Source organism: Mytilus trossulus, chromosome 6 (genome assembly GCF_036588685.1).
Source record: "Mytilus trossulus isolate FHL-02 chromosome 6, PNRI_Mtr1.1.1.hap1, whole genome shotgun sequence".
Lineage (NCBI taxonomy): Eukaryota > Metazoa > Mollusca > Bivalvia > Mytilida > Mytilidae > Mytilus > Mytilus trossulus.
The window spans coordinates 7,364,278-7,379,970 of NC_086378.1; the positions used below are offsets into that span (position 1 = coordinate 7,364,278).

The 15,693-nt window shown below is 30.8% G+C and overlaps 1 protein-coding gene across 3 annotated transcripts in view; it reads left to right on the plus strand.

Moving 5' to 3' along the window:
* Positions 1-15,693, plus strand: part of LOC134720684 (ATP-dependent DNA helicase Q4-like) — a 185,455-nt gene that overhangs the window by 88,153 nt on the left and 81,609 nt on the right. For all 3 annotated transcript variants that reach the window (XM_063583110.1, XM_063583112.1, XM_063583111.1), the window contains exon 15: positions 2,534-2,805. In XM_063583110.1, the coding sequence (XP_063439180.1) occupies positions 2,534-2,805 (272 nt within the window). The remainder of the gene's footprint in view (positions 1-2,533; positions 2,806-15,693) is intronic.

The following is a 15,693-nucleotide window of genomic DNA, read 5'->3' on the forward strand; positions in this document are numbered from 1 at the left end:
GTTGACTTACTTTAAAAAATCTTCTCCTTTGAAACTACTGTATCAATTTAAGCCAAACTTAGGCTAAATGAGTTTCAGAGTATCTAGTATAAATTTTATATTTTATTTCCTTGTATGTCAAGAAACATAGCTCTTATGGCTAAAATAGAACATAAGAGAAAATGATTTTTTTTTTGCTTTTAAAGAAAATTGGACGATTCAAAGAACATTTAAATAAATTGAAAAGCCAAAATAATCATTGATGAGAGATTTTACCAAAAGAATTAAGGTGAGCGATTCAGGCTCTTGAGAGCCTCTTGTTTAATTGTTGAATGTAATATATGAGACGACACTTATACCCAATAGATCTTATTATGCAGTTAATAATACAACTTGAATAGATAGTTGCTGATTAATTATTTTGGATTACATATTTTTTAAGAAATAGAGATCATAGTTTGCCGAAGGGAACTGCTTAAAGTAATAACTAATTGGGTTCGGAATAATTCATAATAATTTATTTCTGCAAGTAACCCAAATAAGGGAGTGTAAAACACTCCATAGTCAAGATGGTTAGCTCTGAATTTACTTCTATGCTTACCATTTTAGGACCCTTATATTTATATAAGTTGATAGACCAGAAACTAGACAGATTAGCTGTTTTTCAGTATTATTTTAGCTTTAAAAAATACCCTGTTGTATTTAGGCTATCAGGGAAATATATATGTATATTTGTTGTAAAAAAGTGAAAAATTATCAGAATGGCATACAAAGAGTTATTGATAAAATGTATTATCAGCTGAAAAGTTTGAAATAAAGTCAACATTTATTAAGGTGAAGTGAGAAATCACAGACATTTTTTGATTAAGATTAACAGTGGTCTATACTAGCAGGAGATTGCAGATTTGTCATTTGTTTTCATGATATTGGCTGAGTTATCTCTATGCAGAATATTAAAAAAAGCTGTTCTGTGCAACAACAACAAAAAAAATGATACATAGAGGTCAACAAATAATCTCCAAAAAAAGACCCATATCTTTATATGTCAAGCTTAAAATATCACCTTGTTCTAGAAAAGTTCAGAATTCATTTAACAGAGATTATAAAAGATATACCATCAACAAAAAATTCCCTGATGGACCAAAAACAATATTGATATATTACAATACAGGCAAACATAGACATGGTTCCTGATTAATGACAGGAAATGGAAATATTTTTATAAAGGCCTTTTTTGAACTGTTGAACATAGTTTATGAGAGTACACTAATACCCAATAGTAACAATCCTAGTTTAATAATATAACTTGATTAGATATTGCTAGATTTATTATTTTAAGAAATACATATCATAGTTTGCCCAGAAGCACAACTTAAAATAAATCATTAATAGGATTTTCATATGACCTTGTGATGAAATTTAATATTTAGTTCTATTTATCTTATTTATATGATAAATGATCTTTGCTTTATTTTTTATGATTTTATATATGGCATATTTGAAAAATTGATAAAAAAAAAATAGAATTTGTGTTTGAAAAATTTTACACTTTTTTGTAATACTGGACATAAGAGTTCATTTCATGGTTCATTGGTCAATGTTTAGTTTTCTTGGTTAATGTAAAGTTTATATGATTTTTTATGCCCCACCTACGATAGTAGAGGGGCATTATGTTTTCTGGTCTGTGCGTCCGTCCATCCTTCTGTCTGTCTGTTCGTTCGTTCGTTCGTTCGTTCGTTCGTTCTTTCAGGTTAAAGCTTTTGGTCAAGGTAGTTTTTGATGAAGTTGAAATCCAATCAACTTCAAACTTAGTACATATGTTCCCTATGATATGATCTTTCTAACTTAATTGCCAAATTAGACTTTTGATCCCAATTTCACGGTCCACTGAACATAGAAATGATAGTGCAAGTTTCAGGTTAAAGTTTTTGGTCAAGGTAGTTTTTGATTTAGTTGAAGTCCAATCAACTTGAAACTTTGTACTCATGTTCCTTAGGTTATGATCTTTCTAATTTAAGTGCCAAATTGTATTTTTTATCCCACAATCTACTGAACATAGAAAATGATAATGGGAGTTGGGCATCCATGTACCATGGACACATTCTTATTTAATAAAGCTTTATATTTAGGACTATCAACATAGTACCAAAGATTAGTAAAGAAGGCAAGACATTTCAGCTTGTGCACTCTTGTTTATATTAGTAAATAAAAATCACCTCTAGATATCAGCTGTCTTTCACAAGATTAATTTGGAATATTTGACATGCTCATTTTTCCATACCTTCACTTAACTTTAGGCATAGTGATGAGTGTAGAAAAGCCCTATACTGTCAGGCATGAAATGTTCATTAGCGGCTACCTGTAAGTGTCAAATAGTTTTTTTTAAATGTGATTTGTCAAAATCAGTTGATTTTTCATTATTTTCATGCACCAATGATTACTATTAACATCATTTGGCCCCAATTTTTACTGTAGGAGGTATCCCCATTACCACCACCAAAATGATGAAGGCTGCATTTGAAATTAAAACTGAAATACATTGTTTCCTCAATAGGTGGAAAGAAACAGTATAATTATTGGGATGCTGAGAGTTACCATGCAGGGCTGTCTGCAGCTGCTAGAAAGAGAGTACAGAATGCATTTATGTCTGGTAGACTAAGAGTTGTGGTGGCAACAGTGGCATTTGGAATGGGTTTGGATAAGAGTAATGTCCGAGGAGTTATCCATTACAACATGCCAAAAAGTTTTGAAAGTTATGTCCAGGAAATTGGCAGGGCTGGAAGAGATGGAAAACCATCACATTGCCATGTGTTTTTAGATTCAGAGGTAAGTTCTTGTTAATTCATTGTTTTTCTCTCTGAAAGTGTTTTCTGTCACGTGACAGTTAGATTTGCTGTTTCAGAATCTTATGCATTCTGGGTAATATTTTCAAACGTGTACACCAGAGCGTTGTGATGGGTTTAAAAATTCTAAACAATGAAAATTCAACCAATGACTTAATGTTACTTTTATTTTGGTGTACGAACAATGAAATTGTCCATAGTCCTTTAGATTCTTAAAAGGTGAATTACTCTCATAGCTGTAATATAAACTTATGAAACAGATTTAAGTAGAAGTAAATTGCTTGGATGTAGTTCATCAATCCTGCATTTTTTTTAATGTTATATATAGGATGTGGACTGACATCCTAAACCACTAGATTATATTTAGAACCAGGAAATAGTGTTTTTACATTAACATTAAGAACTTCCTTTCTGAATTATGCACAAACATGACATTTTTATCACAATAATGTAAAAAAGGCTTGGCAACATTTTGAGCAGTAGTATGATTAGTGTCTAATGTTTAGATCATAGTGCATCTTGTTCTAAGCAATTGTTCATAAAATTGCCAAAAAAAATACCACTTGGTAATTATAGCAAAAAAAAGTAGGTTATGCCAAAACTAACACTTTCCAGCACATGGGGATGATTTATAATGGACTGATGGTTTTATTCTTCCTTGACCCTCTTCAGAGGCAGTATGATGGACTAGTTTATCTGTTACCCAATTTAATTCTTTATCCCTCACATGATAATTATTTGTTATCCTTTCAGTCTTGAAGCAATTGATGATTGAATTTTCATCAGTGATATCTGTTAAAATGATTTAGAATATGTTAGGATAAATATTGAACCTATAAATGATACATAAATTACTCTAAACATCTAACCAACATTTGGGCTTCTCTTGTGGCATGTGCCTTAATTTAGATTAGCATAAATGGTAGATACAGTAGGTGTTTTTGGCTCATGATTTGCCCAAATATCCAGTCTTTTAAATGAATGCTTTGTTTTATTAAACTGATATTAATGTTTGGTAAACATTAAACCTGATCATGATATAAGATAAACATCTAACCAATATCTGTGGCTTCTATTGTGATTTCATCTAGTATATTGTACATGGCAGTCAATGCCATGCAGTATTGATGTTTGGTTTATGAAATGCAGAAATATCAAGTTTTTATTTTACATGCAAGCATTAATTTAGCATTCACTCCTAATTTTGATGTAAAGTTCATTATCCAGCTATTAGTCACTATGTTCAGGTTATCACTATACTTTCTTTAGAGTTCTAATGTCACTGGAAAAAATCAGAGAAATGATATAGAAAATACAAATACAACGAGGTCTCTTAACAATACCCCTCATGGAGGTCTCATTAGTTCAAGCCATATTAATTATGTGTATCAGCTGGAAAAATATGACAAATAAAAAGTGTAATGTCAAAACGTAGAATTAACAGTGCCTGGTAGTAATTACAATAATTGATACAACTTCCACTAACGAGCGCATTGGATCTTTTGTGTTTTGAGACCTCTAAATGTCTGTATTGTCTCTCTTACTCACTCATCTAAACTATTGCAAATTACTCTATGCTATTGTGTAAAGATAATATGCATATTTTGGAATCTGAAGTTGACATGTTTATTCCATTACATTTCAAAAGGAATGACTAGACATTCTGATATACAATGTTTGCATTTATTTCAAGCTAATCATACAACTTTGTCTCCAGTATTTATAAATTTGCTTTTTATTAGATTCTGTTGCAAAACCAAACTGTACACACTCAAGAATTAGATTTTGTTTCATTCTTATTTCTTCTTTTTATGTCCCACTCAGGGGCATGTGTTCATTTGCTCTCTGTCTGTTTGTCCGGCTTTAGGTTCAAGTTTAAAGTAAAGGTTGTTTTTGATGAAGTTGAAATCCAATCAACTTGAAACTTTATACACATGTTCCATATGATATTATCTTATTTTAATGCAACGTTAGATTTTTGACCCAAATTTAACAGTCCACCGAATATATATAGAATATGATAGTGCAAGTGGGGCATCATTGTACTATGAACACATTCTTGTTTTTCTGGTAGGTTATGTATAGAAAATATTGTGAAAATAATTTCTTGATATGAAATGCATTTTCTGATATTTCAATAATATGAAGAATACCTGCACACAATCTCTCATTAGTTTGATCAAAACAAAAAAATAAAAATCTTTTTTTTATTATATATAAACATAGTTTTCAATTGTTTTGTATTTTGTTTCAAACTAAACACACAAGAAAACAATCAGGAATATGGACAGTTTAGTTGCATAGCATTAGTATGAATGAATGAATGAATATTGTATTTGCCAAAGTGTAAAAAAAAATGCTTTAGCACTAGATAGACGAGTATATACAGTATGAGAAAAAATTCCAACAGATCACAAAGAACAATACAAAATGTAATAAAGGACAGTTGATTAACACAAAAATGATTATGATTTCAGACAAATTTTTATTTGAAAATTTCAAATAAAAAATATTTTGAAATCGTAATGTTTGCAACTTAATTTTGCTAAATGATATTACTGCAATAAAGTATGGATGTTTTCTGAAGGTAATGATGATTGAAGGTTATCCTGATCTGATTTATTGTCATGATTTTTGCAGCTTGGGACTTGCCCAGAATAATTATTTAATTCATAATCATATTGGATGAAGTTGAATAATGTGATATGCAAAGAGTCATAAAGAAGTCTTCAATATTTTTGTTTTCTGAAAAGTTGTAAAGAGGTAAAAAAAAAATTGGCTCTAATTAAGTGCCAGTCTGCCTAAGAATCAGGCAGTGGTGAACACATGACCAAAAAACCCCACCCAATTTGACATTGATTTCAGTTCATAAAATGTAGTTATGCACAAAAATAATGTTCATTTCCGTTTTCTGTTCTGGTAATAGAAGATAAAATTTGGTTGAAATGCATTAGAAATTAACGAATAAGGGGATATAACTCTGTAATTTGCTATCATTCTAACCAATTTTCTAACCAAGTTATTTGATATTACCAGACACACACAAAAAAAAGACCAATTATTTTTAACTCAGATGATGGTTAGTATTAAATACCATGATTAGCTCGGTGGGTTTTTTCCGATCATGTTTTGATTTTTACCTAAATTGCCTGATTCTTACAAAGACTGCCACTTAAAGAAACAATGGATAGAAATCTTAAAATAGAAAAAATGAGGGTACATTCTAGTAGTTTGGTGTTTATCCAGTTCCTTTACAGTTTAATTAAAATGCTTTACACTTATAATTAATGGATGGTTAGCATTAGCCTTACATTTGTATTGAATTGTCCAACTGACAATCTAATATCTTAAATATGTATTACATGTCAAATGTAGAAAGCTCCCCATGCTATCAAATCATAGTGAGAGCTTTTGAGTCTGGAATTATTTTATGACTTTTCATACTTGCTAATTTGTTAATGGTTCAAAGTGTGTTTTTCCCTTGACTTCTATTAGCCATGGCGTTGTCAGTTTGTTTTGTGAGTTTGACTGTCCCTTTAGTATCTTTCGTCCCTCTTTTATAGTATTCTCATATTTGGCGCTATTCAATATATTCTCTAGATCATATCAGTAGTCAAACCTACATGGGGACCTTTACATGTCTTGGTTTGGACAATGGTTGTTTTATTTCGTTGGACACTTACCACGAAAATTGGTTCTCCATGAACAAAAGTACTTTCACAGTATTCAGCAACTGCACAGTGATAAAATTGTAAAGTGCTAGCACCTTTTAGAACTATACAACACCTTTTTAGCTCACCTCGCCCGAAGTGCCAAGTGAGCTTTTCTCATCACTTGGCGTCTGTCATTGTCTGTCATCTTTAACTTTTTCCATTTTGAACTTCTTCTATAGAACCACTGAATGGAATGAAACCAAACATGGCATGACTGTTCCTTATGAGGTGCTGACCAAGTGTTGTTACTTTATAGCCAATCTATCATCCAAGATGGCCGCCAGCGGGGGACTTAGTTTAACATAGGACCCTATGGGAAATGTATACAAACGACTTCTTTTTAAAGAACCATTGAATGGAATGAAACAAAACATAGCATGCTTTTTTCTTACTAGGTGCTGACCAAGTGTTGTCACTTTGTAGCCAGTCCATCGTCCAAAATGGCCGCCAGCGAGGTACTTAGTTTTACATAGGATCCTATGGGAAATAATTACAAATGTCTTCTTTTAGAGAACCAATGAATGGAATGAAACCAATCATGGCATGAAAGTTTCTTATGAGGTGCTGACAAAATGATGTTACTATGTCGCCGATCCCACATCCTAGATGGCTGCAGGTGGGGGACTTACTTTAACATAGTACCCTAAGGGAATTAAACACAAATGCCTCTTTTAGAAAACCACAGATTGGAATGCAATATAAGATCAAATTTTATCTTTTTTTATATGATGTCAAAAACCCAAGTAGAGTCAGGTGAGAGATACAGGCTCTTGAGAGCCTTTAGTTTTGTTTTCTGATGTTGTGATTTAATTCAATATGTTAAATGCACTTCACTCATTTCTAAAGTACAACTGAGCAATATTTCTTTAGATCTGGTCTGCAGCTTGACAGGAATGACTGGTAATGCTTGAATTCTTTTCAGAAAAGTCAGACACATATTTCCTATTTCCTGAAACTTACAATTTGTTGTATGCTTAACACATTAACACATGCCACATTGTCTTATTTCATGCAATATATGTGTCTGGAACATATAGATATATTCTTGTCCATTTACATCCATGTTTGGTTGTATATTTCTACTGAGTAAGAACCTACATTTTATAAGAAATTGGTCAAACTAAGAAAGATTGTTTACTAAATAATATTGGTATTTCGATGATGGCAACTTCATCAACATTTAAAAAGTAAAATTACAAATCTACTGAACTCCAACAAAATTAAAAAAAACAGAAAGTCCCTAATCAACTGGCAAAGTCAAAAGCTCAATCATATCAAACGAATAGATAGCAAATGTCATATTCTTGACTTGTTACAGGCATTTTCTCATGTAGAATGTGGTGGATTTGAACCTGGTTTTATGGCTAGCTTAACCTCTCACTTGTATGACAAACAAGTGAAATTGTATACGAAATATGATAATCATATGTGCACCATTATTTTACTTATGATTGTCTGCAATAGATTTTCATAAATACTCCCTCAAATAACTTCTTTGTTATTGGTACTCATTTATGCGCTGCTTAATTAATGATATTATTTGTAAGCCTAAATATCCTGTTTTATGTAAATCTTCTAAAACATCATTGACAACAAATGTTGCATAAACATACATTTAATTCAATGATTTTGAGCACAAGTTACAAATTCTCTTGACTTATCACACAGACAAAAAAGTAGTGGTTTTTGGAAAAAGTACCAAAAAATGTGGTGTAGTTGTAAAAAAGAAGATGTGGTATGATTGTCAATGAGACAACTATCCACAAGTCACCAAAATGACACAGACATTAACAACTATAGGTCACAGTATGGCCTTCAACAATTAGCAAAGCCCATACCGCAAAGTCAGCTATAAAAGGCCCTGATGTGACAATGTAAAACAATTCAAACGAGAAAACTAACAGCCTATTTATATAAAAAATGTTTATTTTTTTGAAATGTTTTTACTTTGCGGAAGTGTCTAAACTCATGAACTTTTATCTTCCTTCCAGTGTAGTTTAATTCAATATCTTATACACCAATATACAGGGATATATAATTTAAGCTTTAGATTTAATTGATTGCTAACAGCAAAGTCATAATAAAATAGTTTAATTTGAATTTTGTTTTAAATGTATGATTAGTTGCTGTTTCTTTAATTTCTATTTTGCAGTTGAACACTTTTCACATTGAATAATCGACATTTCCATCATATTGATGTAACCAAATAATCATTTAGGTCTATTAATCATATTTTTCTGTGATATTACTTGAATATTTTTTTTGTACTGTTAAGTTTTTTAATGCCAGCCATCAGATTGATGAGAAATAGAACTGTCTTAGACCAGTAAATCAAAAGAATCAATCCTATATTTAAACCAGGCTCCTACTTTTATTCTCATTATTTTCAATATAGTACTGACAACCTTCATTATTTCTCAGACTCACTGAATTTTGAGTTAATTCATCAGGAAGAAGTGGTCAGATATATAATTTTTAAGACAGATAACCTGCAAATCACAAGATGAATAAAGTACATTTACAATAATATCAATGTACAGTATTTATTTTGGAGAATATAGATCATAAGTTAATACAGTGATTTTGTTTTGTCTTATGTTTGTCCTTGTTGAATTTTGAAACATCCTCAATGTCAAACATTGTACTGAATACACAATTATGCAAAAGAGTACTGAAAATGCTAATAACACATTACATTGTGGTGCAAGTAATATGTACACACCAAATGATTTTCAAAAATGTTGACTGGGATCTGAAATTTTAAAAGAAACACTAGCTGTCAAATTTGTTTTCATCGATTTGACTCAAACACTAATATTTCATTTATAACTATGGAAAACATTTATACAAATTTTATAAAGTCTAAAATAAACAATTCTCTGGTTTGGTGATTCATTATGTAGCCTTGTTTCATGTGTCTTGACGCCATCTGCAGTCATCTAATTAACCATCGAGTTGACCAATGAACAGAGGATATAAACATGAATAAAGCTATAACTAAAAAGCAAAATTGTGGAACTGGAATTTTCTAGGTCTGCATAATTTCATATTATAGATTGAAAGTATATGTTAAACATCGTTTTTACCTGTATAATAATAATCTTTTGGTGGATCGAATTAGTCAATCATGCATGGTATGACGCACATGTTATTACAGGGTGAGAAAAACTAAACAAAATATCTCCTATAAAAGTGAATATTTCTTGATACAGTCATTTGCACTTTCTTTGTGAACAACAACCAAAAATAAACAAGTAGAACTGACATACATCCTGGTTGGTCTTATTAGCTATAAGTCACTAGTAATCATCTGGTAGTCTTCTATAGCACAGAAATCATGACATTAATATAAATAATAAATCAGTTTATGAATATTTTCGATAAAAATTGTCATTCTGAACAGGATTTATAGTTTTTGATATAGTAAAATAATGGCATTGTTGTCTTCTTGTCTGACTGTCCACTTATAAGTATGTGATTGTACTGTATAAATGTCACCAAGACCCTTGGATATAGAGTGTATGGAAGACAGTTTGTTCTTTAGTAATTAGATTTCTTGACGTTTGATTTTATTTCTTTTCTTACATTATTGTAATTTTGGTAGTTATAATTGATTTAAGGTGAGAGAGAAATATTATGCAATGCACAAAGCTTAGTCTGAAGATGCAGACATCTGAACTAATGTCAGATGCAAATACTGCAAGAAATCCCAAGTTGTGATCTGAATATTTCAAAAAAAATTCATAGAATGTCACAGAGATTTGAAATTTGTTGTTTCTATTTAATATCTTGCAAAGTTCGTTGTATTTGTGAAGTCTCGAACAGAAGTTTGAAAATAAATTAAAGAATAGAGAAAATAACAACAATTTAACCTAGTGGAAAATAATTCAAAGACAAAACATTGTGCAAATGTCCTTATTAGATCCTCTCAGACAAAACATTGAACAAATGTCCTAATTTGATACTCTCAGACAATTCAAGATTTAGCAACATACCAACTAAAATCTGTTTATGAATCTAGCTGCTGCTGCAAATAAACTCATCATAGATGCCAGGATTAAATTTCAGACGCACGTTTCTTCTAAAAAAGACTCATCAGTGACGCTCGAATCCAAAAAAAGTCAAAAAGGCCAAACAAAGTACGAAGTTGAAGAGCATTCACTTATTTTAAGGTAACGTAATGTCATGCATCCTGAGTAACAGGCAAGCAGACACAATTCTTTCTCTTCTATGCTGTTTAACTCATCATTTGAATTTTAGAGAAGAGCAGAAGGTCCTCTGCATTTTTGTTATTCTTGCACAATATCTGCCCCCTATCCACCATACCCTTATTTTTGCAGTGGCAGATTCTATTTTCCAGTAGCATATTAATAATTGGTCATAAGAAATGACAGTCATAAATGTTTTCGTGTTTGATTAAAGATAAAAGTTTTGAATACATTTAGAAAAAAAAGTGCAAGAAACTGAGTTTAGTAAAAAGTTTCATAGACCTTTTCAGTCTTCATATTTTTTGGTATGTTTTGATTTTGTTTTTGTAAATATGCCTTCTTTACCTTTCATACAACACTTTATTATTTGTGCCATTTTAAATACAGTGTAAATGCCTTAAATTATCTGATGTAAATTTATAGTATTATCGTGGATGTATTTGTTAGTGTACTTACAGTGTTGAAAGGTTTTATACAGTTTTGTTGTAATTTCCTATTATTATGTATAGGAATGGTCATTCAATTGAGCCAGACTACTATTATTACTTATTTGGAAAACAATTGATATTATTAACACAGCTATTTATGTAATGCATTATGCACGGACCGATCGGAAATTGTCCAGTTTTATTAAATGCCTCCTTTCAACATTCTCATTTGTATTAATGGAATTGGGGTTGGAGATGGACTTCAGTTATATTTATAAATGTTAAAGAGTTGAAGTATGGTACACATTTTGTATTTATCATTAATCCAAGTATATTGATAACTTTTCTATGATGTTAATATTTTCACTGGTCAACAATAGTTTGCATTTGAAGGTTTTAGATTTTTACTAGAACTTTATCCTCCTTGTTTTATCTATTTGAAGTTTTAATGTATTATTAATGTACATTAGTATATGAATAAAAATGCAAAAACGGATGTCACAGTTAGTCATTAAGTTACGGCTTACTGTTCATAAAAAATAAAATCATTAGAAAAACTAAGAAAAATTACACGCAGATACCATTTGATTTTAAATCAGATTTGGTATATTTTTTATTGTCTATTTGCTACGTTATGAATTAAGCTTTCCAACTGTTATATTGACACGGATAAAAGAGGAACGAAATATACCAGAGGGACAGTCTAAATAAGTTATGTTGACGTAATCTCATATGTATACATCAAAATATTATACAAATATAATTGATGAGTTTTAAAAACAGTTGGTTGGTCCTGTCACTACTGTTTGATGTTTATTTCATTAGTCAATACCACCACTGATTCTGACTTTATGTCCAATTTATGGGCATTATGTTTTTTTATGTGTGTGTTGGTTCGTTCGTCCGTCCGTCTGTCCCGCTTCAGGTTTTGGTCGAGGTAGTTTTTGATGAAATTGAAGTCCAATCAACTTGAAATTTAGTACACGTTTCCTATGATATGATCTTTCTAATTTTAATGACGAATTTTCACGGTCCATTTAACATAGAAAATGATAGTGCTGATGGGGCATCCGTGTACTGGGGACATATTCCTGTTGTTGATAAATTTACTATGCATTAATCACTTTTAACATTTAAAACACGTAAGGTTTTCTGCTATCTTCGCATGTCGGTATTAAAACGAAATATAGTACAGCCTTCTGAAACTCTTGATAACAATGATCTTAACAGCTTTTTACCGGTTAAAGGTAAAATTACAAAAATTCTCTCCTCCGAGGAAATTTAAAACGGAAAGTCGCTAATCAATTGGCAAAATCAAAAGCTCGAAACGAATGGACAACAGTTGATTCAGCCTGCCAACTTTTTATTTTGAGCTTCTAATGATAGGTATCAAAGGTGCCAGGTCGCGTCTGGCGTACTAAATTATAATCCTGGTACCTTTGATAACTATCATTTATCAAAGGTACCAGGATTATAATTTAGTACGCCAGACGCTCATATCAAAATATTTATACACATGCATGACATACTTTTGATATGATGAATTTGCATTGACCAAATGACCGCATAAGATAATGGATTCTGATCATTTCTTTGCATGTCCAACAATTGTATGTTATGTTTATAACGTCAGATTGGTTTTTTTCTGATTTGATTTATGACTTTGTATATGACCATTCGCAAGTACAATTTATTTGCTTAGGGAAATTGTTTTGCATCAGTGTTGTTTTTTTTATGAAGTGAAATTTCACGAAATGAGTAATTGCATTTGTTATGTAATAAAGTGACAAAATATTCCAATGAGACCATTAATATAAACGATGAGCTGCAATAACTGGTAACTATTTCATAGATTTATAGGATTGATATTTACATAAAAAGAAAACGTGTTTGGTTCAAAGAGTACTCAAAGAGCATTTGTTTTATAATGGTTGAAATTCATTAGCAAAACATATTAAAAAGGTGCATAAACATTGGAGTTTATGATAGCTGATTAAATGACTTTAGATAATACTGTTGTTACTTGTGGCATGGCGTAGTTGTCTTATCGACATGATGCCCACATCACTGTTTATAACTATCTATCAACTTTTTGAAATCGAGCATCACTGATGAGTCTTTAGTAGACGAAACGCGCGTATGGCGTATATTCAAATTTTAGTCCTGGTATCTATGATGAGTTTATCTACAAATAACTTGTTTCAATGAGAAATCATAGGCTTACACAGAATCGTTCCTGATTAATTCAGTAACACCACATTTTTACAAGATTAGTATGAAACTTTTCAAAGACACAGAAGGCTGTGTGAATTGTTTCAACGAAAACACATTTTATGAACTGTATGGATACAAAAAATACAAGGTTAAATCAAAAGCCATAAGTTCACATAAATGTATGGAGTGTGTCAAAGGATTGCAAAATAAAACATTAGATGTTTTTTTTTTAAGATATGTGATTGCAACAAATGAGTTGTGCTTTAAAAGGTGATAAGTTTTTAAAGAACGTTTGCATGCATTTTGATTTAAGGATGACTTCTAAAACAAGTGATAACCTTGAATTTTTATTGTTGAAAAGACTGTTTTACTAAATAGGTTTAGATGCATAAAGACTGTGTCAATTCATTCAGGTAGTTCAGCTAACAGCTTCCCTAAAATTACATATGCTTAAGTACTGATTGAATTGGAGGTGGAAATACATTAACACAGAAAACGACTTTCAACATGTTTTTTAAGTGTTGTTTGTTGTTTTTCTCGTTGTTTGCACTGATATTTTAGTATGGTTAGAATTTCCCTTCATCTCTAAGTATTATTAACTATTTGTCCACCAAGGTTTCTATTAACAGAAGCCAAACTAGTTGAAACTACAAAACCAATAATTTATGACCTTTGTCGAGAGTTATTATTTTGTTTGCAAGTTGGCATTATGCTATTTACTGTATATGTAAAACTAGACGTAGTCCTTCATCACACTTTTGCAATCTAGTTTGATCAAATTTGTGCAGTCTGTCTATTGTCAATTTTCATCAACAGTCATATAGACAAAGCTATAAACTATGCATTCTGACATTATTTTGGAGTGAATGTGATTGAATGTACCGGATAACTGATTAAATTTGTATATCTCTTATTTCATAAATATTCATGATTTTTGTTACAATTTCTATATAATATTTTATTTATGTCAAAATGTAGAAATAGCATCAATTCTTATGACAATGTTTTAGTGTATTATTTTTTCTTGTTTATTCAATATCATTCAATGATTGTGTGAAAAGTTGTAGATAAATAAATGTTTAAACATTTGTTAAACATTCGAAAAAATGTAAACAAAAACCAGAAATAATTAGTCTAGAATGCATATATATTTAGGCATACACATATTCATTAGCCTTTCAACACATACAACATAAACGTCCATAAATTTGCTTTAAATGACACTTTTCGTAAGCATTAATACCAATACCTATCTGGTAACGGAGAAATTCATTGACATTTTATGTTCGTGATGTTGCCAGTTGAGGATAGAGTGAATGGACTGAGTAACATCTCAGTTTGGTTAAAGAGTTGTTTTTGTTATTTCATAAATATTCATGATTTATCCAGACAGTATTTAATTATCTTTCCGTCGAATTAAATGAAATGAAATACAGTGCTATGTTATTTAAAGAGATTTACAATACTATAGCTATTTGGCCATTTAAGAAATTGTGTTTATTTTTTATATAATTCCAGCAACTGTAAATTTTTGAGGACATAAACCATTATGTTTTCAAACATGAAATCTATTGGTAATCATGACATGTGGATTTCTTAATCATCTTACATCTTTATATAATTTGCTGTCCATGCATTTGTATGTTTTCGTAAATAAATCGTGATATATGTTAATATAAACCTTTCATGCTAACAGCATTATCTAAATGAATTTTATCTTGCTTTCTAGTATAAGCACTTACATTAGGGGGAGCTGAACAAATCACATTTTTTAATGTCTGAAACAATCTGCGACATGTAGAGACAGCATAACTCACAGTATAGCTAGATGAATGTGTCTCTTGAAGACTATTATGTACTTATCTAAATATCGTATGTTTTCCATTTTCACAATAAGTCCAGTACATTCATGCTCGATACGTATAGAGTAGTTTAGATCAAAAGTGTTATTACATGAAGGAATATATCTGTTACATAAAGGAATATCTACGAAGCTCTCCATTAAACAACAGAGAATTATTTATCTGAAATGGAAAGTCCTTTATGAAATGGTAGAATCAACACATAAAACACATAAAACGAATAGGAACAAATGTCAGATTCTGACTTGTTACTTGCATTTTCTTATGTAGTAAATTGTGGAATAGAACAGCAACACAATTCAAAAAGTCAAGAAAAGAAATAGCAAAGTAACAAGCTTTAAATCGATGACAGCTAAAAGTAAATGATAACATGATGAGACAGGGAAGCCCATTAAATCTCATAAAACAAATGAAAACAACACGTTATAAATGTCATGCGTACGTCG